This window comes from Pantherophis guttatus, chromosome 6, assembly GCF_059756535.1.
Source record: "Pantherophis guttatus breed Tessera chromosome 6, ASM5975653v1, whole genome shotgun sequence".
Lineage (NCBI taxonomy): Eukaryota > Metazoa > Chordata > Lepidosauria > Squamata > Colubridae > Pantherophis > Pantherophis guttatus.
The window spans coordinates 41,097,699-41,125,466 of NC_142068.1; the positions used below are offsets into that span (position 1 = coordinate 41,097,699).

At 36.8% G+C, this 27,768-nt stretch overlaps 1 protein-coding gene across 1 annotated transcript in view; it reads left to right on the forward strand.

Moving 5' to 3' along the window:
* The first annotated feature begins 2,343 nt into the window (after positions 1 to 2,343).
* Positions 2,344 to 27,768, forward strand: part of TRPM2 (transient receptor potential cation channel subfamily M member 2) — a 48,039-nt gene continuing 22,614 nt past the window's right edge. Inside the window, exons 1-16 of the mRNA XM_060683096.2 lie at positions 2,344 to 2,449; positions 8,639 to 8,924; positions 9,320 to 9,405; positions 10,532 to 10,700; positions 12,011 to 12,191; positions 12,530 to 12,693; positions 13,945 to 14,125; positions 15,289 to 15,350; positions 16,931 to 17,131; positions 18,195 to 18,297; positions 19,854 to 19,975; positions 21,046 to 21,390; positions 22,939 to 23,076; positions 23,465 to 23,594; positions 24,724 to 24,869; positions 26,442 to 26,554. Of these exons, the coding sequence (XP_060539079.2) occupies positions 8,721 to 8,924; positions 9,320 to 9,405; positions 10,532 to 10,700; positions 12,011 to 12,191; positions 12,530 to 12,693; positions 13,945 to 14,125; positions 15,289 to 15,350; positions 16,931 to 17,131; positions 18,195 to 18,297; positions 19,854 to 19,975; positions 21,046 to 21,390; positions 22,939 to 23,076; positions 23,465 to 23,594; positions 24,724 to 24,869; positions 26,442 to 26,554 (2,345 nt within the window). The 5' untranslated portion in view covers positions 2,344 to 2,449; positions 8,639 to 8,720. The remainder of the gene's footprint in view (positions 2,450 to 8,638; positions 8,925 to 9,319; positions 9,406 to 10,531; positions 10,701 to 12,010; positions 12,192 to 12,529; positions 12,694 to 13,944; positions 14,126 to 15,288; positions 15,351 to 16,930; positions 17,132 to 18,194; positions 18,298 to 19,853; positions 19,976 to 21,045; positions 21,391 to 22,938; positions 23,077 to 23,464; positions 23,595 to 24,723; positions 24,870 to 26,441; positions 26,555 to 27,768) is intronic.

Consider the following 27,768-nt stretch of genomic DNA (forward strand, 5'->3'; position numbering starts at 1 on the left):
AGTGTATAAAAGCCACCCAGAATATTCTACCAAGTATCTTGCAGCCTTGCTGAGAATGCAAGGTGATTTGCTTTCTAGCACCATCGGGATGAAAAGCTCTCTGTGCTTTAAAGTGAAAGTCAATATGCCAGACTCTTGTTTGGCCAAAAGGTGCTTGTGGGAATAATGGAAAATGATAGGTTGCACTCAATCCTGTTTGCAGTTTTTAGTTCATACTTCATTCTGTGGATTATGTGCACATTCTAAGTTTTAAGGTTAAAGTTAAAGTTAAGGTTAAATTAAAGATTAGTTTTTACCAGTGGATAATATTCAGTATAGGTGTGCAATTTTTAGCTTAAGTCTTCCAAACAGTTTCAGCTGATTAAGTGAAATATCAAGTTACATCCTGATCTTAATATGTTAACCTTTGTGGCAAGGTTTTGTATAGGAAATACAAAGGAGTACTAGACTCAAAATAACAATAGCACTTAGACTTATATATCACTTCACAGTGCTTTACAGCCCTCTCTAAGCGGTTTACAGAGTCAACATAGTGCCCCAACAATCTGGGTCCTCATTTTACCGACCTCGAAAGGATGGAAGGCTGAATCAACCTTGAGCCAATGAGAAGCGAACTCCAGGAGTGAGTTGTAAGTTAGCCTGCAGAACTACATTCTAACCACTGCGCCTCCACAAAATGTTTGTGTATTTGTGATGTTAGCAGGTAGAAGAACTAATTCATATTTTGATCAGCAAACCAGACTTGGAAACTAGAAGTAGTATTATGTAATACAGCAAAACTGGAGCTTGTAAAGGGTTAGGATTTCAGTGAATATTCTGAAAGTTTGGAAATTCAGAACAATCAGTTATCAGAAAAATTATAAACTGTACTAAGTGGAGAAGACACACAAATACCGCCTATAGTATGTATGTATAGGATGCATGCATATTTGCCTCTCTTTAATATATTTAATATTTATGAGTAATGCTGGCCAACTTTTGGCAATACATAGCTGTGGCTCCTCTGAATGTCTCTATATATTCACACGATATACTCTATATTTCCATTTTTTCACAAAAGCAAGAATATTCATGTAATTGTATCCTTCACATTTTGCGCAAGATTCAGATTGCCAAATTAATACAGTACCATGAAGGAAAAGAAGATAATGAAATAATATTTTTCATTCTATTTCATAATCTATTTTGTCACTGATTTGTTTAAAGATTACATTGTTAAAATGTGTATGCTATTGTAGTTACTCATATACAGTAGATGTTTCTTGGCATAATGTTGTAATGTCAACTTCTGGATCTTAAAAGAACTTGCTCACTCTTATCCCTCCCTTTTAAAAATATTAATGAATAATTAATAAATATTTTTAAAAATTAAAAGACTTTATTTATTTTAATTAAATACTGTAAATACTGTAGTGTAGGCAGGGGTGGGTTCTACTTACCTTTACTACTGGTTCGGAATGGGGCCGTGCACAAGCGCAGAAGCTTCTGCGCATGCACAGAAGCATTTTGATGATGTCAGGTTGGTGGGTGGAGTCTCCCGCCAGTTTTACTACCGGTTCTATAGAACTGGTGAGAACCAGGGGCAACCCACCACTGAGTGTAGGGGAAGGGAGTTACATTCTATATTATTTTTTTCAGTTATTTATGACACAGTTATAATATTGGTTTAGGCAAACAAATTTTAAGATCACAAGATCAAACAATCTGACAAATATTAAAATCTGTGTCAACAGTAGTGGATGGGGGAGTAGGGGAGGCTGAGATTGCTAAGAGGTTAGTCTTAAAGGAGCAATCTGTCTCTCTGCTTTTTATCCTGAGTCATTCCCTGCATATTTTCCAAACTAATTTGTCCTTTTTATGCAGAAGAACATTCATCCTATGTAGATTATTAGTCTATTTTTGCAATTTATTAAATACCAATGGAATGCAAGTTATCAAATACCAATTTAATATTACTTGAAAAGGGAGAAAGCTTTGAGAATGCATTCAAAATATGGGATAAAAATGTTATGCAAATCTGTTCCTGAGCATCTTTTTAAATATTTAAGACATAATTTTATTTTATTATAATCATTCTGAAAGAAGCTACATTTGAATAACTTAAAGCAATTTGAATTTGGCCACCTTTTTTGTAATGTTCAATCAAAGAACAAAAGATAATCTGCTTTCTCTATAAATCAAAGCAAACAAGAGTCATTTGCTATTTAGCTACGAAACTCAATTCACTTGACCTATCCATCCCAGGCTTCTGTGAATGACTAGGAGCAGCTTCTGCAGTGTGATTTGCTGGCAAAGTGCAGCCCCCTGGATTTCTGCCTCCTCCTCCTCCTCTTAACTGCAGTCACTTCAGAAAAGCTCCTGTAGACTCCTGGCATTATTCAGCAATAAGGTGATGAGTTTACAGCATGAAACAAAAGTGTGTCCTTCACAACTGACTGATAAGGAATATGTGAGTAAAATTGGGATTGGAAGGATGCTGTTGAACAAATATATACAGCCATCTGGGTTGTTTTCTGTTGCATATTCTAAGATAGTGCCCTGAAGCATCAAAAGCTGGGAATGTATGTCTCAGCCAGTCTAGTATAACTCTGACCCAGGCTGATCTGGCAGTGCAAAATTGCTTAGTAAGTGTTCTTTCTATACTGAGATAATTCTGCATTGCAAGGTCAGAAGAAATCCTTGTCACATTTTAAGCAAAGCTTACTGAGTGCATTGCATATGCAAGTGGATCTATAAGCACATGCATCGAGTTATTGGCCATGGATTTGTATGGAATCAATAGTGCTCTATATTTACCCCTTTTAAGTTGTGCATAAATGTGTGAATGTGTTCTGTTCTCAGTATAACATATTCCTAAATGTGCATGGTTTTGCAGCTTGTGTATAAAGAGAATTTGCATTGTGATCACAAGGAGCTCATTCGTGATATATCCAGGATAAAAAATTCAGATTGGCTTCTGAAATGTTGAACTAAGTTTTTACGAAGCCATTCCAGAATAATTCCAGGATCTTATTATAGGTCTGTAGCATGGTACCAGAACATTTTTGTTTGTTTGGGTGTAGAAGGCCTTCTTCCTAGCATCTAAATAAATGAAGGAAATAATATTGTCTGTAACCCTGGAGAACCAGTGGTATCTATGGGTTTGATAGATTAGTTAGCTTACTTGGTTTAATATGCATTGTAAGCCGCCCTGAGTCTCCGGAGAAGGGCAGCATATAAATTAAAGCAAAAAAAAAACAAAACAAAAAAACCCTTTCCTTTATTTACCTATTAACATATTTCAAGCATCGAGTTAATCAGGTAACTGTTTAAGTAATTTCATTTTATGTCATTTTAACTAATAGTATATCTTAAACTACTTGAGTACATAAAATTTGTGTATTTGAAAGGCACAGATTAGTTCTTATGAGGACATTACTTAATGCTGTGTTTTCTTTTTTATATTATAATTTGAATATTTTAATTTATAGCCTGAATGAAACTTAATCCTTGAAGGAATATTTTGTTGAAGTGAATGATTTAATGATATAGAGAAGAATCACCAAACTGAATAGAAAAATTTATGATTAAATTAATTACTGAAATATTTTTTAAAGAAAGCAAAGCATACTAACATTTCTGTATAGTTAGTGGAACATGGAATAGACAGTGTCTGCTTTTTCTTCACTGATTTCAGTCAAAAATGGCACACGTAACTTTTTCTGGATTACTGTACAACTTAATCCATTTTCAAAGCATAGCAATGCACAAATAGTTAAATATATTGTCTTCTACCATTTGGCTTCTTTTGTTAACATTGTCCCATGTTATGGCTTCTTAAAAGATGCAGCATAAACAAGACCAACTCTATGTTCTGAAGTCCAGTTTCATAGCTATTGTTAACATTGCTATAACAATTATTTTAAGTTATTAATTTAACTAGATATTACTGGAAAAACTGCAATGTCTCAGCCATGATTGCAGAAATAATTCACAAAATTCTTGACTACCTGGAATTTATTATTATAAATTAGCATAAATACTGAGAGAACCATGCAAATGAAAATAAATCAGTGGATAGTATGTAGTTGGCTGCTGCAGGGTATGACAATATTATACATAAAAGAAAATTGTCATTAGCAGAAAAGTACACATATGTTTATGACCAAAGAGGTGGCAACATCTCTTTGGTCATAAACAAATAAAAGAACTAAGAAGAAGAAACATGTAGCTACTTTAGAGTAATTTTTCTATTGTTCTTCACCTACAGGCAGAATCTTGCCAGATTAAAACAACTAATAGCATAACTACAGATATACTCTGAGAAAAGTAAGGGAGGAGCCGTTTTAATCCTCTTTGTACTGACTGAGTTGCACTGCCTCTTTCCCCTCTGGAAAGCAGCCCCTCCCTCCTGGGAGTCCAGACTACATTCCACCACATGGTTGACCTTCTCTGAGTGCAGAAACTAAGCAGAGTCAACCTTACTTAATATTTGGATGGGAGAATTCAAGAGAACTTCAGCAGTAGATTAAATTGGGTATTTTTTTTTAAAAAAAATTAAATTAGAAGTAAACTTTGAGAAGCCATGCTTAACTTTCTATTAAGACAACAACATAAGCATGTCCATTAAGCTACCAGGAGTTGAGCTGAATATGAAGGAAATTTGCCTTTTATATATTCATATAATACCTAAAGTCACTAACATTCCTAGAAGATTCATTTAAAATGATTTCAGGTATCCAGGTTGTCAAAAAAACCCTATAGAAGAACCCATAGGGCAGGGTTCCCAACTGAAGGGCATGTAGTATAATTGTTTAGAGGTGTGTAATAGTCCTATAATTTGAGAGATTTTTCCAAAAGAGTTTATGCCAGCCTCCTATTTATTATCTATTACAATGTCAAAATTTTATAGACCTTGTACCCTAGACAAACAAGTCTCACTGGTCTCATCAGTCCTCCTTGGACACTATAAGAGTACTTCAGTGCACTAGCACGTATGCCTCTTGGGGATGGTTCAGTAAAGTCTCTTTGACCTATATGCTCCTCTGTTGTTCCCTTTACTAGGACTCTAAGATGATTCTCATCTACCCTAACCTGAAACATTTCCAGGAAGAGAGCACAACTTTAATTTGTCCGTCCTTTTATAATAATCACTGTAATTGTTTTTAGCTGTTTAATGTTTCTGCTAGTTCTGTATGCCACCCCAAATCCACTGGAGGTGGGTGATCAGTAAATTTAAACAAACAATAATAATAAACTCTCCTACAACAAAAAGATTAAATGAAGAATAGAAAAGAGACATAGCGAAAGGGATGGGAAAGAATTACATGGCCAGTACATTAAAAAAAAAAAAAAGACAGGCAAAGCACTTAATAAGACTTGGAAATTTCTAAAAGCAGAAAAAGGAGGGGGGGGGAAGCTAATTCTGGCTCCATAAGGCCAAGTCTTAAAAACAAAGCCAGAATTGATGGGAAGACAGTGATAGACAACAAACACTGGCTCTGCCAAGAAGCTGAAAAAACAGTGGACCACCTAGTTAGCTGATGCAAGACGACCACCCAGGTTGACTACAAACAATGGCATGATAAAGTAGCAACAATGGTGAAATATGATAAGAAATACCCTTTGCCTACAAGCAAGAATTGTTAGGACCACAAAATAGACAAAATAATAGAAAATGAAGAAATTAGAGTTCTCTGGGAGTTTAGAATTCAGAAAGACAAAAATTTGCCGCATAACCAAGAGCCTTGGTAGTACAGTGGTCTAAAGCACCCTGTTATTAAGAACAGCTGCCTGCAATTACTGCAGGTTCAAATCTTGCCAAGGCTCAAGGTTGACTCAGCCTTCGATCCTTTCTAAGGTAGGTAAATTGAGGACCCAGTTGTGGGGGCAATAAGCTGACTTTGTATAAATATACAAAAGAATGAAGGCTATTGCTTAGCGCATTGTAAGCCGCCCTGAGTCTCCGGAGAAGGGCGGCATATAAATCAAATAAAAAAAAAAAACACCTCAGACTTAACAATTGAAAGAAAAAAAAGTCTGCATAGTGGACCCTGCAGTACCTGGAGACAACCAAATAGAAGAGAAAGAACTGGAGAAAATCAGAAAATGTAAAGACCTGCGAATAGAATGCCTGTGGTAAAGAAAGCAAAAATAGTATTAATAGTAATAGACCCCTTTGCTAACATCCCAAAACAACTGGAACATTACTTGAACATGAATGACGTTGACAAAATCACCATCAATTAATTGTAAAAGGCTGATTTACTTGAAACAACTTACATCTTCTGACAATTTCCTTTAATTCCATCAAACAATTTCTGGCTTTCCCAAGTCCTTGTAGATAAAAGGTAAATTAAAAAATGCCAAATCTAAACAATGGCTGACTATGCAATCAAGCATAGATTGTATTTAATTTAATAAAATTTCACTTTTGGTATGTTCCTGCCATTTACTGAATAATTACCCAACTCCAAAACCAAGGGTGTTTTGTCTGAGAAAAGGTTGTGCTCGGCTATTGTAGATCATTGCCAATGAGAACAAATAATATTGGACTGAATGGCCTAGTTACTTTGGAGTAATATTTCAAAGTTGCATATTATTTTGACTGGTGTTTTGACATGTTGCTGTGCTAATTCTTAAAAGCTGTTTCATTGACACCTGCCTAATGGTCCTTCCCTGCGGGAGAGAATGTATTTCTTGATGGAATACATTTTTGAAGTGAAATATTATATTTAGTAACTACTTGAAATAGCATTTTAGCACCAACTGTTAAGTTTTTTTGAAAATTGTACTGAAAGTGTTTTTATCTTCTGTGAAATCCATGTCTATTGAATCCATGCTATACAAACGTCTTTGCTAAAAGAGGTTTAGTTGATCAATGCTGAAGAAAGAGGTATTTTACTGAAGTTACATATGAACTACTTCTGGATTTGAAACAAGCATGGACATCTGCAAAGAGAGGGATGATGTTATTATACAGATACCATGACATCAGTACTTGCACAAGATTTTGGAGTGTAAATATATAATAGTGGGTTTTATATAATGACATCTCCTGTGTGTGCTGCTACAAGCACCTGATTCATTTTGGCATCATTGTGACTTACTGCAGATGTTATTGGAAATAAACTTGTATTTCTATTTTCTTCATGAATTACAGTGTATGACTTACTTTTCTAAGTCTATTGCCATTATGCCACTAGCTTTGGATATCTACCTTGGGTTTTCCATATCGAGGAATTAATGGCAACCCTATCTAATATAAGGAGATATGCCTTTAAAAAGAAGCTTTCAGAAAGAGGCTAGGCACAATTACAATCATTTAAATATCCAAATGTTGACTCTCCTGATTGTATTGAATGAATTTAAGTTGTAGGGGAACATAGTAATAAAAAAATAGAACATAATGCTTAATGAAACTTGATGACGAGCCTAAAATTATGCTTAGTTTATGCTAGTCTATGACTGTAATAAAGATTTGATATGATGCTTAGTTTTCTGATAAATGAGGGTGCCAAATACACTCTGTCCAGAAGAGATCTTGAGAAATATGTGTTCAATGAACTTATTCTTTTCTTCTAATGGCTTAAGCAGAGGATATTTATTCCTGTAGCTCGAAGTGGTTTCAAAACATACAGTATTTATGTACGCTGAATATTTGGAGTAACGTTTCAAGTTGACAGGCTTTCTTAATCAGAATATAACAATCATTCATACATTTCCTGACACTCCATGGCAATCTTTTTGGTGTAATTTGGCTATTTATTCAGATATTGGTCAGCCAGATAAGAATATAGTGTAGAGTAGAATGAGGTCAAATAAAATAATTGCCTTAGTACCATCATTTGGTCATGTATTAGTGTGCTAATGAATATGTAGCTTCAGTTTGAACTTGTTTTTTCTTTTTCTTCCACAAATTAATGATCTATTTCTAAAACACACACATGATGACTTAGAAGCTACTAATTATTGAACTTTTATGACACTACTACTCTCTCTGGTCTTAGAATCACTGACTACCCATTCAACCTAAATACAAAAAATATTAGTGACAGATATATGTTGTTATATAGAGTCGTGGTGGTGCAGTTGTTAGAATGCAATACTGCTGGCTATTTCTGCTGACTGCCAGCTGCCTGCAATTTGGCAGTTCAAATCTCACCAGGCTCAAGGTTAACTCAGCCTTCTATCTTTCCGAAGTTGGTAAAATGAGGACCCAGATTGTTGGAGGAAATATGCTGACTCTGTAAAACCGCTTAGAGAGGGCTGTAAAGCATTGTGAAGCATATATAATTCTAAGTGCTATTGCTATTGTAGTTTTCTATAGCAGAGTCAGATTGATCTAATGGTTAAGAATTAGAAACCAGGAGACTGTTCACTCTTGGGCAAAGAAGCCATGTATGTGTCTAGTAAAGGTGCTAGCAAACTACTTCCACAAATATTGCCAAAACTGCAGAGATTTATCCATATAATCACTAGGGGTCAAGGTTGACCTGACGGAACATTAAAAAAATAGTATGCTCTGAACACACAAAATATGGCAAATATATCCCAAATTCTCAAGTTAAAAGATGAGATCTTTGTGAGAGGCTTCAATCAGGGGATTAAAAAAAAGAAAAAAGAAACACATGTCTTTTTGGTGTTTTATGAAATCTAGGCACAATACAACATTTGCAGACCATGAAGTCTGCGATGGTAGTTTCAAGAATTTGTCTTCCAAATGTACTTGAACAACTTTGATGATTGATCCAACAAATATAGCCATGGCTGGGCCTGGTCTGCGAATACCAATGGAGCTGAACAAGATCCACCATGATGAAGGCTATCCTCTCGACCTTGAAAGCTACTATGATATCACCATGGTTTCCAACTTCAGAAGAAGCATCAGCCCTTCCAGTAGAAGCAAGCGCAGGGCTCACTTCTCTCCCAGCATAAATGAAAAGGCAAGTTCAAGAAAAAGGAAGAGCTAGATGATGATTTGTTTTAGGGCTGACCTATTATGAGGTAGAAATTACAAACTTAAACCTGAAAAGGATGGGAAAGAAAAAGAAAATAGGGGAGGCATTCAAATTTGTTGTTGCCACTAGAGTATAAAATGATATTGTAGTTAGCCATATAAAGTTTATACTTTGTATGCTTGTTGCTGTCCTTAGATGTGATAATTATTAATCTTTTAACAAATAATTGACCACATGTAATATTGGAATTGTTTTTCCTCAAAAAGCAGCACAAAAAACCCCTAATGTTTAATGCATAGAGTATGAATTTGCCCTGGGAAGGAAATGATTTTATGCTTTCTAAGCAAGAACTGATCTTTTGCTCCCTGTTCTCTCCACAGGAAAATCTCCGCTTATGGATCCCTGAAAACATTCAGAAAAAAGAATGTGTTTATTTTATTGAAAGTTCACAGTTGTCAGATTCTGGGTAAGAAAACTACTCTGATTAACTTTATCACTAGGAGAAGTTCAAAAGAGGACAACCAGAATTATCAGGGAGGTTTAGACTGAGTAAGGGCTGGAATTTGGAACATTTTATCTTAGAAAGCTGTGATACTGCAGACAATTCCAACCATATTTCAGCAAGGGGAAAATTACCACAAAACACATAATTGGAGGCACCTTTTGATATTTTTGATGTTGACAGAAAAGCTTATTGTTTCTTTTTACAAAGGAATGATGTTAATGAATTTAATTTCAGAAAAAAACATGATGAAGGATTATGCTAAACTATTTTCAGTCAAATGGAAATGATTAAAAGGCTAAGGAGCACTGGAATATTTTAGAAAAATCATCTGGTATTATTTTTAAAAGTGAGAAAGAAGTCTCTAATGTGTATAAATAAATTGATATGCCTAAAATATTCAAATAACACTTGAAATGCAAGTAAATAAACCTAGTATAGGCATATTGAGCAGTGCTGATGTTTACTTTTGTAATGATTGGGAATTTAGAGAACTCCAGTAGTTAATCTTCCATAATCTGATGTTTTGAATGGCATCTTGCAGAATTCCCAACCAAGCTTGCCACTTGCTATTTTTATTCTTGCTGTCTAATTAAAATTGATATAAGCACATCGGATATTTCAAAATAATTATTCATATTCATAATTGTTCATATATAATTTGAACGATCTATTTTGTGCTGATTGTGCTTGCAAATATAGCAACTGTTTGCACACTTGAAAATATGTCGTATTTGTCAAGGTCTGTATTTGTCATGTGGGCATGGAGTGCTTGCAGTGGTGGGATTCAGCCAGTTTGCACTATTTTGGGAGAACCGGTTGCTAACTTTCTGAACAGTTTGGCAAACTGGTTGTTAGAAGAAATTATTAGGGCAGAGAACCGGTTGTTAAATTACTTGAATCCCACCACTGAGTGCTTGTATAACTGTATTCAACATAAACACAGTATTATATACTGCAGTGAATTCAGCTCAAGGTTATTTTAGTGATTGGAGTCTTCTATATTCTAACCTCCATGTCTCTTTTATGTGGTTTATGTCACTATAGCACTTTCAATATGTATTTTTTAGTTACTTTTGTTTTTGTTCAGGAAAGTGGCATGTGAATGTGGCTATCTCAAGGAAGAGCACTTAGAGGAAGCCATAAAACCTGTCATGTTCCAGGGGAAGGAATGGGACCCCAGAAGGCATGTCCAGGAAATGCCAACAGATGCTTTTGGGGACATTACTTTTACAGGCTTGGGGCAAAAAGTTGGGAAGGTGAGTTAACATGTGATTGAAAGTGTATCCTCAAGGAAGTAGTCTCTGGCCTATGACCACAATTGACAATATTTATGTTGCTAAGCTTGATATTTGTTAAGTGACTTTTGCCCCATTTTATGACCTTTCCTGCACAGTTGTTAAGTGAGTCACTGCAATAACAGGGTTGTTAAGTGAATCTGGCTTCCCTATTGACTTTGCTTGTCAAAAGTTCACAAAAAGGGATCACATGACCCCCGGACCTCTCTAACTGTCATAAATATGACTCGGTTGCCAAGCATGTGAATTTTGATCATGTGACCAGGGAGATGTTACAGTGGTTGTAAGTGTGAAAAATGGCTATAAGTCACTTTTTTTCAGTGCTGTTGTAACTTTAAATGGTCACTAAATGAACTGTTGTAAGTCGAGGACTACCTATAGTTGGCTTTCTGAAATTTTATATATTATTGAACTTTATGTACTTATCAACTTTTCTGAAGTTATAAGACCAAACCACAGATATCTTGTATCATTTCTGGATTTATTACCTAGAATTTATGGCTATGTATGTAGTGCTTCAGATTCGTATGTAGTGCTTCAGATTCACATAGCACCTCTTGGCAATGCCTTAAAGCAGACACATTTTGTTCCAGACTCATGTAGTTGCAGTACAAAACTAGGAAAAAATGCTTTTGTTTTAAAGCAAAGGAGTCCAAACTTGGCAACTTTAACAGCTGTAGACTTCAACTCCCAGAATTCCACGGCCAGCCATGCTTATGCTGGCTGGAGAATTCTGGGAGTTGAAGTCCACAGGTCATAAAGTTGCCAAGGTTGAACACCCTGTTTTAAAGAGTTACTGAAATATATTATGTCCACACCAATGCTTGTTCCAATTCACTGCTTTCCCTTAAATCTACAGTAAAACACTGCATATCCCAACTAGAATATCCTTGATTGTATTTTTAAATAGCATGTTCTATAACCTCCCTGTCACCCCATTAGAATGAAATATCCTCATTTAGACTTGCTCAGAGAAATGGGAAAGTAGAAAGTAAAGAGTTGCCTCTGATGAGGAGACCAGGCAAGCATAGAATAGATTTCTCTATAAAGTTTTCAGAAGATTGCCTCTTTTGTTTCCTATTGCATCAGTATTCCTTATACACTGCAGTATCTGTTTGGAATATTGCATTGATTCACAAGATTCAAGTCATTTTGAATAAGAAATCCCACATAGCTCAGTTTGGGTCTTAGATGGTTCTGGGCATAATTGGGTCATGACCACTATCTGAAATAATAATATATTCCTGCTATGTTTTATTTCTTTTTTGTAGTATGTGCGAGTCTCTTCCAGCACTTCTCCAAAAACACTTTACCAGTTGATTACACAGTACTGGGGGCTTGATATACCCAACCTCTTAATATCAGTGACAGGAGGAGCTAAAAATTTCAGTATGAAGATGAGACTGAAGAATATATTCCGTCAGGGACTTGCCAAAGTGGTACAAACAACAGGTAAAACAATATCTGGCCAAAACTAATAGGGTATGTTGAGGTTTTATTTCTTTATCTAAACTATTTTAGCTTTCAGCCCAGATGGGGTCCCAAAGCAATCTACCATAAATAAAAGCGCACAAAATACAATCATTAATTAAAGTGCAAATTGGGAGTTAAATTTAGAATTTAAAAAAAATACTTAACAGAGGGTCAAAAATTGCCGACCTAACCTAAAACAACTTAGGCACATATTCTGCTTAAAAAATAAATAAAATATTTCTTCATGGCCCAGAGGAAAAAAATAGAGAAATAAAGCATCTTGTCTATTTTATACACTTGGGATCTTTGTTCTACAGGTGCCTGGATCATCACAGGTGGTTCTCACACTGGTGTGATGAAGCAAGTAGGGGAAGCACTACAGGATTTTATTATGAGCAGCACCTATAAAGGCGAAATTGTCGCTATTGGCATTGCATCTTGGGGGACAGTACACAACCGTAATAGCCTCATCTGCCACACGGTGAGCCAAAAGGATTTTCAGACCATGCTATTAGAAGAATTACTAGTAATTCATAGTACAACTCCATATGGATTTATCTTGGAGAAAAGGATGTTGGAGGTAGATTGAAATGAGAGATAATAAATACAGTATTGCAAAAATCAGCATCTCTTGTACAACTTTGTATTTCTTTATACTATTAAGGATGTGAAGAAAGACAATGGTGGGATGCAAATACTGCTAGGCTCTGAGTTTCTATATCTTTGGTACCTATGAACTTTATTTGGATGTAGCTCAGTTAGCACAATAATAGTCGACTCACTGTGTCCTATCATATATAGGAAGAGAACATTATAGAGTTGGATGGCATTTTTATTCTTAGTCTTAATAAAAACATTCTATTCCAGAAGGCAAAAAGTAAGAGCTATGAAACAAACTGGAAAAAATGTCATTGTGATTTTTAGCATTTCATTTATTATGAATTTGATTATCTGCAGGCTGGATCTATGCTTCACCTAATTTCTTCATATGGCTAGAGATGATATGAACTTTTATGTAAGGAATAGTATTCACTTTTAATGGAGATGATGTTCTCTTGCCTAAAGAGGGTATCTCTTAATCCAGCAGTGTTAGACAATTTCCATATGTTAAAGAAGCTGTTGCAGAAGATGGTTGGACAAGAGATAGAAAGGATCTGTCACGCATGAAAGACCATGAAGGTTCAATTAAATTGATTTATTGCTAAAAGCCTATGTACAAGAATCTTCTCAACTAACAGTCAGCACTTGCTTAGAGTTACATAAGGGTCAATGTCACTCAAGGGATACATAGGGATTCTAGTTTGATTCCCCTTTTCACCCTCTCTTCTGCTATCCCTTCTCCTACAGGAAGAAGGATCCAACCATCTTGTTGCAGAAGATGGTTGGACAAGAGATACAAAGTTATCTGAGTTATTGGAATGAAAATTTGTGTATGGAAATTCTAACTCACGCAAATATAGAACCCCAGATAAGAGAGACAGTTGGTGTGGCAAGTAAAGTGTTAGGTTGGCATCAGGAAAACCTAGATGTCAGGTTGTCATCAGCCATTGATACTTTCTGGATAACTTTAGGTCAGCCACTCATTCTTAGTAAAGAAAAACAGAGTAGTTGTGGGGAAAAGCAGGAGGTGGGAATGGTATATACCCCACTTTTTACTGCTGGAAGATGGGATATAAATCTGATAAATAAATATATAAATTTGTGTGGGTTTTTTCAACCTGTTTATTTTTAGGGTAGCTTCCCTGCAGAATATATTTTGGATGAGGAAACCCAAGGAAGCCTTTCTTGCCTGGATAGCAATCATTCACACTTCATTCTGGTGGATGATGGAACACATGGGAAATATGGGGTGGAGATCCCTTTGAGGACCAAACTTGAGAAATACATTTCAGAGCAAACCAAGGTGAAAGAAGGTAATGGCAGCTTGTTGCTGGTAAAAATGTTATACACCAAGAACATTAAAATATTTTTGCATAGACTGTATTGCTGATCATGGCATCTGGATCAACTCCTAGTGATGAATTCTCCACTTAAATCTTGCTAATTTCAAATGACAAATGTAGGTCCTCAAAAAATCTGGAATCTTAGGATGAATAACTAATTACTTTATCAAATAAAATTTAACATATCTGGAGGATATCAAGTTGGGAATGTTGTAAGAGGGTATAATTAGGACAGTACAGACAGTCCTTGACTTATGACCACAACTGAGACCAGAATTTTCATTGCTAAGCAAGGCGGTTGTTAGAACTTCTTTTGACATGGTTGTTAAGAGAACCATTGCAATTGTTAAGTGAATCACATGGTCATTAAGTGAATCTGGCTTCCCCCACTTTGTTGAAAGATGGTTGGGATGGTTGCAAATGTCTATCACATGACCCAGGATGATGCAACTGTATATATGCCAACGGCCCAAATTTTGTTTATGTGACTGTAAGGATGCTGTCACAATCATAAGTGTAAAAACTGGTTGTAAGTCACATTTTTCATTGCTGCTGGAACTTTGACTGGTCAATAAATGAATGACTGTAAGTCAAGAACTACCTGTACTGCTATTGGAGAAGTAGATTATGGTATCTTCATACTGTGTCTCTTGTAATATGTAATTTCTTCCATTCAGTTTCACAATCTGGAGAAGACTCACTAATTCTGATGCCAAATTATTAGGAACTTTGTAGCTACGGAAACATAATTAAATGATAAGGGTTAATAATAAATAATTTGTCAATTTTATAAAATAAGTTGGGTTTCTGTTTTTATTGTTCATCAACTTAGTATTTACGCTATTTTTTTTCTAAAAAAATAAAGGGACTGACTACTAGAGACAGACTAAAGACCTACAACTCTCAGTAACCTGAGACTGGGTTTATTTTTATGCCAGTGCTATAAAATAACTAGTGCGTTATTGTTTTTTAATCTATTTTTTTTTAGAATCTTGACACTATTTAGTTTCATAACTGCCAATCTGGATCAATATTTGTATGCATCATAATATCCAGTTGAAATGAATACCGGGATCAGAGGACACTCAAATACATGGACAACTGACTGAGCCTTTTATTTTCTTTTTCCACAGGAGTTGCCATTAAAATACCTATTGTTTGTGTAGTGCTGGAGGGTGGCCCTGGGACTCTTGATGTAAGTACTCTGTACTCAGTAGGCTGTCAGGATAACAGGATGGTTATGAAAGCAATAATGGTGTATAGAGTTCTTGCTAATTCCTAAGAAAGTATATCACAGGAAAAAGATTCTAAGAGAAGGATAGTTAGGAGTTTGTTGTAGTATAAGTTTTTGAATGGTGGTAGTTGCTCAAGAGAAATAAAAGCAAGTTAAGATCCTGTTGAGTTCTCAATGAGCTAAAAGGACAAGAGGAATCATTGTAGACAAGGGACAATGACAAGCCAGTCATGCTAATATTGGTGATTATAGAATCATAGAGAAGGAAGAGGGTCATTTAGACATTCAACCCCATGACTCTGAACTGAATATAAATCCTAATTAAAATATTCCAGGCAGTTGTCTTTGCCTTGCCGCCATATGAACATATCCAATAAAGAGTGCCCACTATCTCTTTTTAATATTAGTTCCGCTTTGTTAGAGAGAAAATTTTTTAATATAACATTACATTAAAATGTGCTTTCCTATAATTTAATGTCTTTTATGTAATACTATTTCGTGGATTTGAAGAATATGGTCAAATTTCAACTCTATCTTCTCTTCAAAGCTAAACATGCCCCATTCCTTCAGTCTCTTCTCATAGGAATTACTTGCTAGCTTTCTGATCAGCCTCATTGCCCTTCCTTGCTCTTGTTCCTTAGAACTGTGCCTTACAGTTGTGCCCAGATGGATACAGAACTAGAGATGGGATCTAATCAACTACTAGGGAATAAAGTAGAAGTATTATTTCCCTTATTTAAAAACACTATATGTTGACTGAAGTACCTTAAAGTTGAATTTGCCCTTTTTGCAGTCATTCTGCTATTGCAAGTATTATTATCTATATATATTTGTGTATTTGATTTTTTGATTAGTTAGTAAAAAACTTCGCACTTGTTTCGTTAAATTACATAACTGCTTTTTAAAGCCCATTTCTGAATTACAGTCAACACAATCATTTTGAACATAATTTGTTTTCTAGCTACTCCATCCAGTTTGACTCATGTGCAAATCTTTATCCAAATAATTTAAAATGTTCAAGAAAAATGTTCCTTCCAGTTAGATGACAAACCATTAACTAATTAATTATAATTCTTGAAATAAGATTTTTGACCCAGTTACTGAATGTACAGTATCTACATAATTATGCTTTCTAATCCACATTGAATTAACTTGCTATTAATAATATCATATTTTGCCCAATATTTTACTGAAATTGATAAATATTATCAAGCACTCCATTATTGATACTAAACTGTACTCCAAATTTTACCCAAACAAAACAATAAATTTAACCTTGAAAATTTATTCCTTATAAATCCATAGTGTGCAGGCTTGCTGGTGGCTGCAGCTTTATAAAATTAGTTTTACCTTCCACTGAAATCTACATGGGTTGGGAGAGTTTTCTTTTTCAGCAATTCAAATGAGCTGCAAATAATGAAAATAGCAAAAACTGAAGGTCATCCAGAAGGGTATTGACATTGGTATTGCCACTTAATTCATTGGCAATATGAAATTACATGACCTCAAATGCTGACTTATTCCAATTATTTTTTCTGTAGACAATCTATAATGCAATCAACAATGGCACACCATGTGTGATTGTGGAAGGTTCTGGTCGAGTAGCTGATGTCATTGCTCAAGTGTCTAATCTCCCCAGCCATAAAATAAGCATTTGCCTAATTCAGAAAAAATTGAGTATATTTTTCAAGGACAGCTATGAATTGTTCACAGAGAACAAGATTGTGGAATGGACTAAAAAAGTAAGTTTGACCATCCCAATCATTATTCAAATGTTATTGATATTGTATCATAGGGAACTTGTGAATCGCTTATTGATATTTGCATGATATACAGTATATACATTGGGAATACATAGATCACATCCCCCTTTATGAACCCTTTCAAAATGGCTGTTACCTTTCTATGATTCCTGAGGGAAAGCTTACTATATTAGAAACCTGTATTTGATCAGAAGTGAAATAGCACTGATCCTAGTGGGTGTATTTGACAAAAGAGCCCTTTCAGGTAGTGACAGCACTATGGAAGTAGGATAGAAGAAAGCAGCAATTGAAGCCTGCATTGATGTAGGTCTTAGATAAGAGCAGCCTGTTGTACTAGTGCAGCCTGTTCTGTTAGGAGAAAGAAAGGTGGAAAAGTGAGTGCTGGAAAAAGAAAGAGAGTAAAAAGGGAGAGAGAATGGATAGCTCTTTCCCCTTCTGAGTCAGTCTCTGCTTTGCTTCAACCTCTTCCATTGTTTACTAACAGAGCAAACTCCAGGCGATTACTCCTGCATGGAGAAGGCTTCCCTTCATTGAAGGCAGAAGCCAAATCTGTGGTCTGATTCAAATATCTTGAGTTGGCACAGCTCAAGTTGGCAGCAAATGTCTTGAGTTGGTAACAAATAGATAAATGTAACCAGCATGGCATATTGACCATAAACTCAGCTTGTCGGGCTCTTATCTCACCTACACACTTATTGGTAGCTTTAGGTAACTGGTCTTCTGTCAGCCTTGCGTGCTCAGGATACACTGGCCTCCTATAAAGAGCAATTGTGTCTTTTGTCACTTTTATGTATATGAAGTGTTTAAATACTTGAAATAACAAGTATGAAAATATTCATATTTCCTCAGTCCGAAGGGGCTGTATTTTTCATTATGTGTTAGGAGAAACAGAGAATCAGTTTCAGGGTTTAAAAAGAAAAACAAGGGGGAGTATTCTTATTTGACAGTATAAAGGTGAAAAAGTTGAAAATTAATTCTCACATTAAATACAATTGTGACAGATCAGTTTATTAGAATTGTATATTATTTTCTTTCTTTTCAGATCCAGGATATTGTACGAAACAAGCAGCTCCTGACCATCTTCAGGGAAGGCAAGGATGGACAGCAAGATATTGATGTGGCCATTTTGCAAGCAATGCTCAAAGGTGAGAACAGCAATTACTAAATTAAGATACATAATCTGGGCTCTTTTTGAACAGAGAGTTGGACTTACTGTAATGACCTAAATGCTCTTTTCCAATTCTATGAAAGCAGGCCAAAATAGCTATTCATTTATTTTTGTGTGAATGACCCAAAATTCTGCCTATTATAATAAGCAGTGGTAAAACAGTTGCCCAATATCACACTCTGATGGTGACATTTCAACCAGAGGTTGAATAAAACTTAGAAAACTAAAAGGTGATTTAGCAGAAATGCCTAAATGTTTTATTTGTTTGGTAGATTATTAACTGTAATTGGCAGTCTGGAATTCTCCAAATATGTTGTTTGGACTATTATCTGGGAACTTAGACATTAGAACATGCCAGGTTGCCTAAGACTACTCATTATTCTCATGTCTAATAGAGATTTGATTTGCAACATTTTCAGAACAAAATTGTGAAATGCTCATTTATTTGATTGTATACTGTTCAAAAAAATAAAGGGAACACAAGCAGAAGACATCCGAGATCTGAATGAATGAAATAGCCTTATTAAATACTTTGTTCTTTACATACAGTAGTTTATACATTGTTCAAACAACTAAAGGGAATACAAAACTACTGTATGTAACGAACAAAGTATTTAATAAGGCTATTTCATTCATTCAGATCTCAGATGTCTTCTGCTTGTGTTCCCTTTATTTTTTTGAGCAGTGTATAAAATGTATAATTAAAAATATATTAGCATGAACACATGCTTTCTTAATAGCAGCATTAGATATACATTTATGGTAGAAAGTCTTTTTCTGCCTAGAACAAACTTTTGGAAAGCAGCATTAGGTATTGTACATATGAGATAAATTCCCAGAACCATTGTCCAGAGGAAAATCTTGATCCTGGAGCACATCTGCATTGCGAAACAAATACTGTATTTCTATTTTCCTGAAGTTTCCTATTGGATTCTGGAATTATGTAAATAGAAGTGATGGAATGTAGTCTGCATTCCCAGGAGGGAAGGAGTGCATTCCAGAGGAGCAAGAGACAACTCAGCTCAGACAGTTCGTGTAAGAGAAACAAGGTGAAGATAGCTCCTCCCTAAAAGTTCCCAGAATATATGCTTTACATTGGGGTGTCAAACTCGATTTCATTGAGGGCCACATCAGGATTGTGTTTGACCTGGGGGGGGCATGGCCAGCTCGATGTCACTTGTGTCGGGGGCACCTGTGGTGGCCCAAGCACTCTGCCAGTGAAAACGGGTTCCCAAGCTCCATTTTCGCTGGCAGAGGCACTATGGGCCAGTCCTTTGCTGTTTCCAGGGTGACCCCATGGGCCAGATCTAAGCACCCTGTGGGCCAGATCTGGCCCCTGGGCCTTCGGTTTGACACCCCTACTTTGCATGGATGGTAGTTTAGTTTGGCAAGTATATGACTATAGGAGTGGAACAATAAAGAAATCTGCTTGGAAGAATCAAAACATGCCTTGGTTTTTGGAGCCTGACAATAACCCAGTAAACAACACTGTGCTGCAGCCCAAACCTTTTCTTGATTTTTCTTCTGTTGTAGCCTCCCGGTGCCATGATCACTTTGGCCATGAAAACTGGGACTATCAGCTGAAGCTTGCAGTGGCATGGAACAGAGTGGATATTGCCAGGAGTGAGATTTTCACCGAAGATCATGAATGGAAGGTGGGGAGATTTCTGGTGACATGCTAATAGTGAGCATGTCCTCTGCTACCTAGATTAGATTAGAGGACCAAGCTTGGTTTGACAGCAAGCTTGTCAGTTGAGACTTTCCTTGCACTGCAATCACTCTGTGTATCTTTGCTGCACATGATCTGCAGTATATTGTCCTGATGGCCACATTTATATATAATATTAAGCTATAATTTATTTAGTGAGAAGGGAATCCATCGTAAGAATCAAGCCTAGTTTGAAATTATGACTTGCTTCTTTCTGGTCAATGAATTCTGATTTACAATATCAAGATTTGTTCTATCAGAACCCACAATTCTGGTTTATTCTTTTGCCCCCCTCTTCTACATCCTTTTAGGAGGAAACAAACCAGAAATTGATGTAGCAACCTAAAGTCAGTTGGCTCATTGGCAAGACTCTGATCACAATTTTTTAAACAAGCCACAAGAAAATCAGCCTTAGTTTAGCATCATATATACAGATGCAATCCCCTTATATGATGGATTTACCAAGTTATTTACTGAACCTGAAACATTTATTTGCCAGTCTTAGTACTAACGTAATGCACACTTAGTACTTAGTACTAACGTAATACACTGGATAATTGTCTATAATTAATTATTTCTTGAAATAGGACACGGTTGCTCATGCTATAGACATTGTCCTTAGATGTTGTCTTGGCCTTTATGTTTCTACATCAAACAAAAGGTTTTTAAGAGAGTATTTTTGCTGTAGACAAAAATACTATGCTTTGTCAGCACCAGTACAGCTTGGATATGAATGCATGTTGATGAGATGAGAAGTAAATGTGGGCTAAATGATAATGAGAATACCTGAATATTGGGTATCCAATTCCTTCCTCTTATGTTTTTTGCTTTTTTGCTTTCTCTGCTGCAGGGAATGACTTATAGCTGCCATTATCAGATGCTGACCTGAGTCATGCATGCATCCTCCCTACCCTTGCACTTCTCTTTTTATTCCTTTCCCTTTTCTCCCTTTCATGGGGACAACAATTTTACTTGTGTTGATATTGTCTCATTCTGGTTGTTTTCCTGGCTTAACAGCCTTTTGATCTACACCCAATGATGGCAGCTGCCCTCATAGCAAACAAGCCAGAGTTTGTGAAGCTGTTTTTCGAGCAAGGTATACAATTGAAGGAATTTGTTACCTGGGATACTTTACTCTACCTCTATGAAAACATGGCAACCTCCAGCGTCTTCTACGGGAAGCTGCAGAAGGTGTTGCTGGAAGAGAAGGAGCGTGCCGCCATCTCCAAAATGCCAAGGATCCAGCTGCATCATGTATCCCAGGTGCTGAGAGAACTGCTGGGAGATTTCACACAACAGCTGTATCCAAAGCTGAAGAACGCCGAGAAACCTCATCTCCCCATTCCTGTGCCTCAGAACAAGGTACCCTGCATTTTTATGCTAGCAAACCCATAAAATGACTCTTGGATTTCAACACAGAACAGTAGAGCAGTTCATTCTTCTATCACTCTGCTTCCATTTTCTTAATAAATTTTATTAAAAGATTTAGAGAGAACATAAAAACGAACACAAACCAATAGAAAGTGAAAGAAGCAAAGGAAAGAAAGATAGGCTAAAGAGTGCAGAAATAGTCAACGAAAAGAAATAGAGAAGTGTAAAAATAATGGGAAATCCCTAACCAAAAGTGAGGAATGTCTGTATTTCTATTAAATTACCATAGAATGGGAACTCATGAGAAAAAAATATGAAAAAGCGAAGGAAAGGAGAATGGAATTGAGTAGTCCAACTGCTGGAGCATTCTTCAACACGTGCTATATTCATTTGGCCTATTCAGGTTTCGTTTGCTATAGTCTCTTCTATTGTCTGTACTCCATCTACTCCCCAATTTATTCCAAGACTTAAAACATAAAAGGCCTTATGCTAAAAACCCTTTATTACAACTTTTTGATTTCTGTGAAACATCCTTGGAAGACTTGGGTATGGTGAGAATAGATTCACATTTTTCCTCGCATTTTGTAGCACACAGAAAATAGTGATTTTTTTTTAAAAAAATGTGAGAGATCAGTTTGAGGACTATTCTTGGAGACAAATAATTTGTTTCTCTATCTGCTGAGAAATATCTGATGGATGAAAGATACAAACATGGACAGTAACCTTTCGCCAATATCATGGTTATTCTGTTTGGGAACTATGGAAATTCAAATCCAACAGAAGATAACAGAAAGGGTGGTGGAATATCATAGGAAATAATGTCTTTAAGTAGTGTGATTAGGGAATATTAGAGTGTAGTTAATGTTGTTTTGACACGAGGGGGCAGAGCAAAAAGCTTTTGAGATGAGGACATTTCTATTGTGCTAAGTCAGGGGTGTCAAACTCAAGGCCCGTGGGCTGGATCCAGCCCATGTTGTGGTTGGATCCGGCCTGCGGGGCCATTCTGGAAAATGTAAGGGGCTGGCATGTGTCGCTTTGGCCTGATATCCTCATGTCGCTTCAGCGCGGTCTCCCCATGTCGCTTTGGCCCGGTCTACCTGCATCACTTTGGCCCAGTCTAATACAAAGAGGAAAGATCGTGCCAGCATGGCTTCGGCCCAGCCTACCAAGTGCAAAGAGGAAACATGCCAGCAGTTTGCGGAGTGGTGTCAAGCTGGCCACGCCCACCCAGTTGGCCACACCCACCCAGTTGGCCACGCCGGCCCAGCCTCCCGAGGTTAACCACAGCCCTGATGCAGCCCTCAGTGAAATTGAGTTTGACACCCCTGTGCTAAATTAACCATGCTGTTTTGGGATGCATTTTGTTTTTTCCTGGGCTGCTGCCTCACTCCTGCCCTTTTATTATTATGGGCGCTTTTTTTCATGTAGGTCTTTTGCTGTGACAATCCTGACATGGATTGTCTTTCTGAGGATGCTATTTTCTTCGTGTACGTGCAAGGAGATGTTATTTCCTTAAAGATGGTATTTCATTTCCCATAGATGCAAGGGGTACAACTTCAAGCATTCTATAGGCGTTCTGCTGCTCAGACACCATTCAGCATAGATCCTGTACGGGATTTACTTATATGGGCAATTGTTCAAAACCGCAAGGAGTTGGCTGATATAATTTGGACTCAGGTAAATTTTTCTACTTTCAAACCATCTCTGCACAGAGCTGAATCCAACTCCTTTGTCTTTGTAATAAAGTTGAAACTGCAGATTAGGTGTGGTAAATGTAGCTTTGTAAATGTTTCCATTGGAAGTTCTTTTTCAATATCTGTGATTAACAGAGATCATCAGTACATAAATGTAACTTGCAATTAGAAGAGTTTTAGTTTAGACACAGATTTACCATTTCAGGGGAAATGGGCCGTAGCCAGGATATAGAGCATTGAGAAGGAGGATAGCAAGAATCCCTGCAATCTGGGAATGTGCATTCTCTCTTCCCAAACAGACTCTCAAAATTAATACAATCTACTTGGAGCCAGAAATGTTGTTTTTGTGCTAACTTGTCCTATTGCTTCAGAGCCGAGATTGTATTGCAGCAGCATTGGCCTGCAGCAATATACTGAAGGAAATATCTAAGGAGGAAAACGACACTGACAGTTGTGAGGAAATGCTAACCCTGGCAGAGAAGTATGAGCACCGAGCTGTAGGTGAGTCTAGGTTGGTTTTGTTGAGTTATTGTTATCACATCGTTCAACCAGGCTTTATTCAATTCTTTACAATTTTACTGGGGACAGCTATTCATACACAACTCTTTCAGCTTCAAACAAAGAAACTGTAATAAGTGCTACTCCAGTTCCATTCATGTGAACAGCAGCTGCTTTGATTCCAGATAGGACAATTGCCATAGAATATTTCAGTACTAAACTAATATCATAGCATTTTCCTATTTTGCTTGCTGAAACTTCAAGCCATAAACAATACCCAAACAAGGAACGATAAACTAAGCTAAACAATCAAACAGTAAATAACAACCTAATCAAGGATGAAATCAGAGGTGGTATTCAGCAGGTTCTGATCAGTTCTGGAGAACCAGTAGTGGAAATTTTGAGTAGTTCGGAGAACTGGTAAATACCACCTTTGACTGGCCCCACTCCTATCTATTCCCTGCCTCCCGAATCCCAGCTGATCGGGAGGAAATGGAGATTTTACAGTATCCTTCCCCTGCCACGCCCACCAAGCCACACCCACAGAACCCATAGTAAAAAATTTTGAATCCCACCACTGGATGAAACCACAAAGACCACTCCCAACACTGACAGGGCAAGCATCCAGAATATAAACTGAGAGCAAACCCCACTCCTTACTCCTTACTGATGACATTACCTAGTTGGGCAATGAAAGGCCTGCCAAAAAACAGCCAAACTGAGAGAGCACCAAGGACTACAGTAATATTGTCTGGGTTATCAGACAGACTAATAAGGCCTATCTTGAAGTTAATTTTTTTTTAATATACTACTGGCTTTAATAATGATGCTTGTGATGAAGAAAAATAAATGTTACTGACATGAATTATGGATGTCCTTTAATTTATAGAATAAAGATCATGAAATTATCTTTCATGATGAGATTGCCAACAAAATATAACTGTTACCTTTCTACTTCTCTTAGCCTTATCTATAAAAATCAGTTATGTGGGCACTTTGGGAACTTTGTTATCTTTCAATATAAGTTACTTTATAGGCTTTTGAAGCTAAAATGCCTCTGCATTCCATATAAAAAATTGGGGCAAGAATGTGATAGGAGTTATAACTATTTCTCCCTTGCTTGTTTTTCTAGGTGTCTTCACGGAATGTTGTCGGAAGGATGAAGAAAGAGCCCAGAATCTCCTGATCCGGGTCTCTGATGCCTGGGGAAAGACCACATGCCTTCAGTTAGCTCTGGAAGGCAAAAATATGAAGTTTGTTTCTCATGGGGGTGTTCAGGTGTGACTTACTTTCTTATGATCCCTTCAGGCAACAAAGAATACAATACTTTTGTTTTGATTCCAAATTAAGGGAAACAAACCATTGTACAGTATTTCATGTGGATCAAGATCCTATCTCAACTGTTATACTAAATACTGGGTACCACACATTGAGAAGAATTCAGATGAACTGAAGTAGCTTTTTGAAAAAAAAGCAAGGATCATCAGAGGACTACAAGCTACATAATATGAAAAAAGGTGGAAAAAAAGTGGGAATATTTATTCTTAAGGAAGACTATGGGAGGATATGATTGTATTCTTTTGAAAATAGGCTACCCAGAAGGTCAAAACTTTTTCTCTAGAGTGCATAATAATGGATTTTAAAAGGATAAAATGAATAAAAAGTCAGATTCCTACTAAATCATTTTTTAAAACATGGATATAAGCAGCTCTTTCCAGCCTTATTTATTGCCGGTTGCACAATATGTAGCCTCTGCATATAAAACCTTTACTAAGGAATGATTGCATTGCTGAGCAAACATCACCCACTATATCCATATCAATTTGATCACCTTTCTCGGTTACTCCTGTAGTGTTTCTCAATCTGGACAATGAATGTGAACTTTTAACTTCCAAAATTCACAGCAAGCTTTCTAGGGAATTCTGGAAGTTGAAGTCCACCTATTTTCCAGGTTGAGAAACACTGTGCTGGAGGATACACCTCTCCTAGATGGCAGTGTCTATGTATTTATACAGACACACTTAGACACACCCTACTGTGGCTAAACCCCCAAGGATATCTTAAATAGAATATCTTAAATGAATATCTTAAATAGAATTCTGATGCTTTCTTTCCACAACTGCATAAGTGCCTATGCTATTTGCTTCTGTAGCTTCATGGCACAAGATGTTCCATGGTTTGCACTACAGTACATAAACTCTGCGCCAGTGAAATGGCATCGGAAAACAAATAATGATACAGAATTGTTGAGCAGGCAATTGAAGTTGAAGTGGGGATAGGGGAATATTATATAAAGGCATCACTGTTTCATAAGCAGTATTTCTAAACCAGATGATAGCATGACTAATTTCACACTAAACAGACCTAGGTTACATTTTTGACACAATCAACCACATTTCTAAGTAGTAGCACTTTAAAAAAGACATCCAAGAAAAAAATTCTGGGGAAAAAAAAATCCTCTTAAAATTTTGGGAAAAATTGAAATGCAACTTTTACAAGAGAAACAAAACAATGCTATTTTGGAAGCATATGTTTCTAGTCAGAAACATGGAGTCAAGCTGTCATTTAGTAGCCCATCATGCCTGGATTATATTTTTCCTATTTCTGTTGTGATTTGGCAAGATTCCTTGCTTATAAGTCAGCTCAGCATTTTGTATCATGCTTGGTTACACACATGGTGACCTCATCTTTTCCTGCTAGAACACAGCCAATGTGTATAGGATAATTAGCTATCCATTACTTAGCCTCATCCTTTTGTCCTAAGTCCCTTGGTGAGTTCATTCTCATTCTTCTCTGCAAACTGATTCCCATATCCAGGATATCTAACTCTCATGTCACTTCTCTTTTCAGGCCTTCCTAACCAGAGTTTGGTGGGGAAAGCTGAGTGTCGATAATGGGATATGTCAGGTCATCCTATGCATGCTGTTCTTCCCTCTTCTCTATACAGGCCTCATAACTTTCAGGTATTTGCAGAACTTGACTGTACTATTTTATGGCAGTACTGGGAGATTTATAGGACTTTGTAACTTCATCTCACCTCCCCAAAAATACCACTAGGGCAAAATTCAGATGTGGGCAACCGACTAATTACCCTACTCTTCTCTAAAATGATGATTAACTTATATGTTATCTAATATTTACATTTATCATCCTTATACCAGATCAGGGGTAATTTTCTCAAGGGCCATAATAGGAACTGGATCTGTTGTGGAGAACTAGCCAATAGTTCCTGGCTGTGCTTTGACCATTCGCCCGCTAGGTCACATGTTGACCGAGATAACGCCCCCCTCATGCAATGACCACCTCCGCTGCCTCATCAAGCTGCTTCAAGCAAGAGATGAGTACTACATGGATGCAAAGAAGCACTTTCTCTCCATGCCCTCCCACGGCCACCAGCTGACTGAAGGACCACACAGTGGCTGCACAGAGCTGGACTGGACTTAGCTTCTTCTCCCACCCACTTATTTACATTTGATTTCTAATATCCATTCAATCTCATGCAAGCTGGGTAGGGACAGCCAAAGGGCCAGATGCTGCCCGGGGGCTGTAAAATGCCAGATCTGTGCCAGTAGTGGGATTCAAATCCCGTTGCTACTGATTTGCTCATGGGTGTGTGCGCTTGTGTGCAATGCTTCTGTGCATGCGCAGAGATGGCTGGCCGGATGGACGGAGCCTACCATCGCTGCCGCTACCGGATCGCCCAATCCGGAACAAACCAGTAGCAACCCACCACTGTTCTGTACTAAATGCAAGTAAAACACATCTTAGCTATTAGATATGTTATTTTCCCTTTTACAGCCATATTAGTATTATGTGTGAAGCAGCTTCAGTTATGTTTTTCTACAGTGTGTGTCTTTCATAAGAGAAGTCAGCTTCTTTATTTTATAAATTGTTGAAATCTATACAATATATAGAACAAATGGATGAGTATTTTCTGTTTTCTAGTAAAATGATCCAGCAATATACAGATTTATGTCCAACTTGAAACTAATAAAACACAGAATCAAATTCGGTTCATTAGTCAACAAAAGCATGCACCTGTATTTTTGCTATGTCTAGAGATAGTTCTCATGTTAACAGATGCCTTTTATGTATGCATAACCTATGGGGTATTCTTGCTAATCTAAAGTTGGCACAATTTTTTAAGCTGGATATAAGCATTGTCAGCAATTATCCA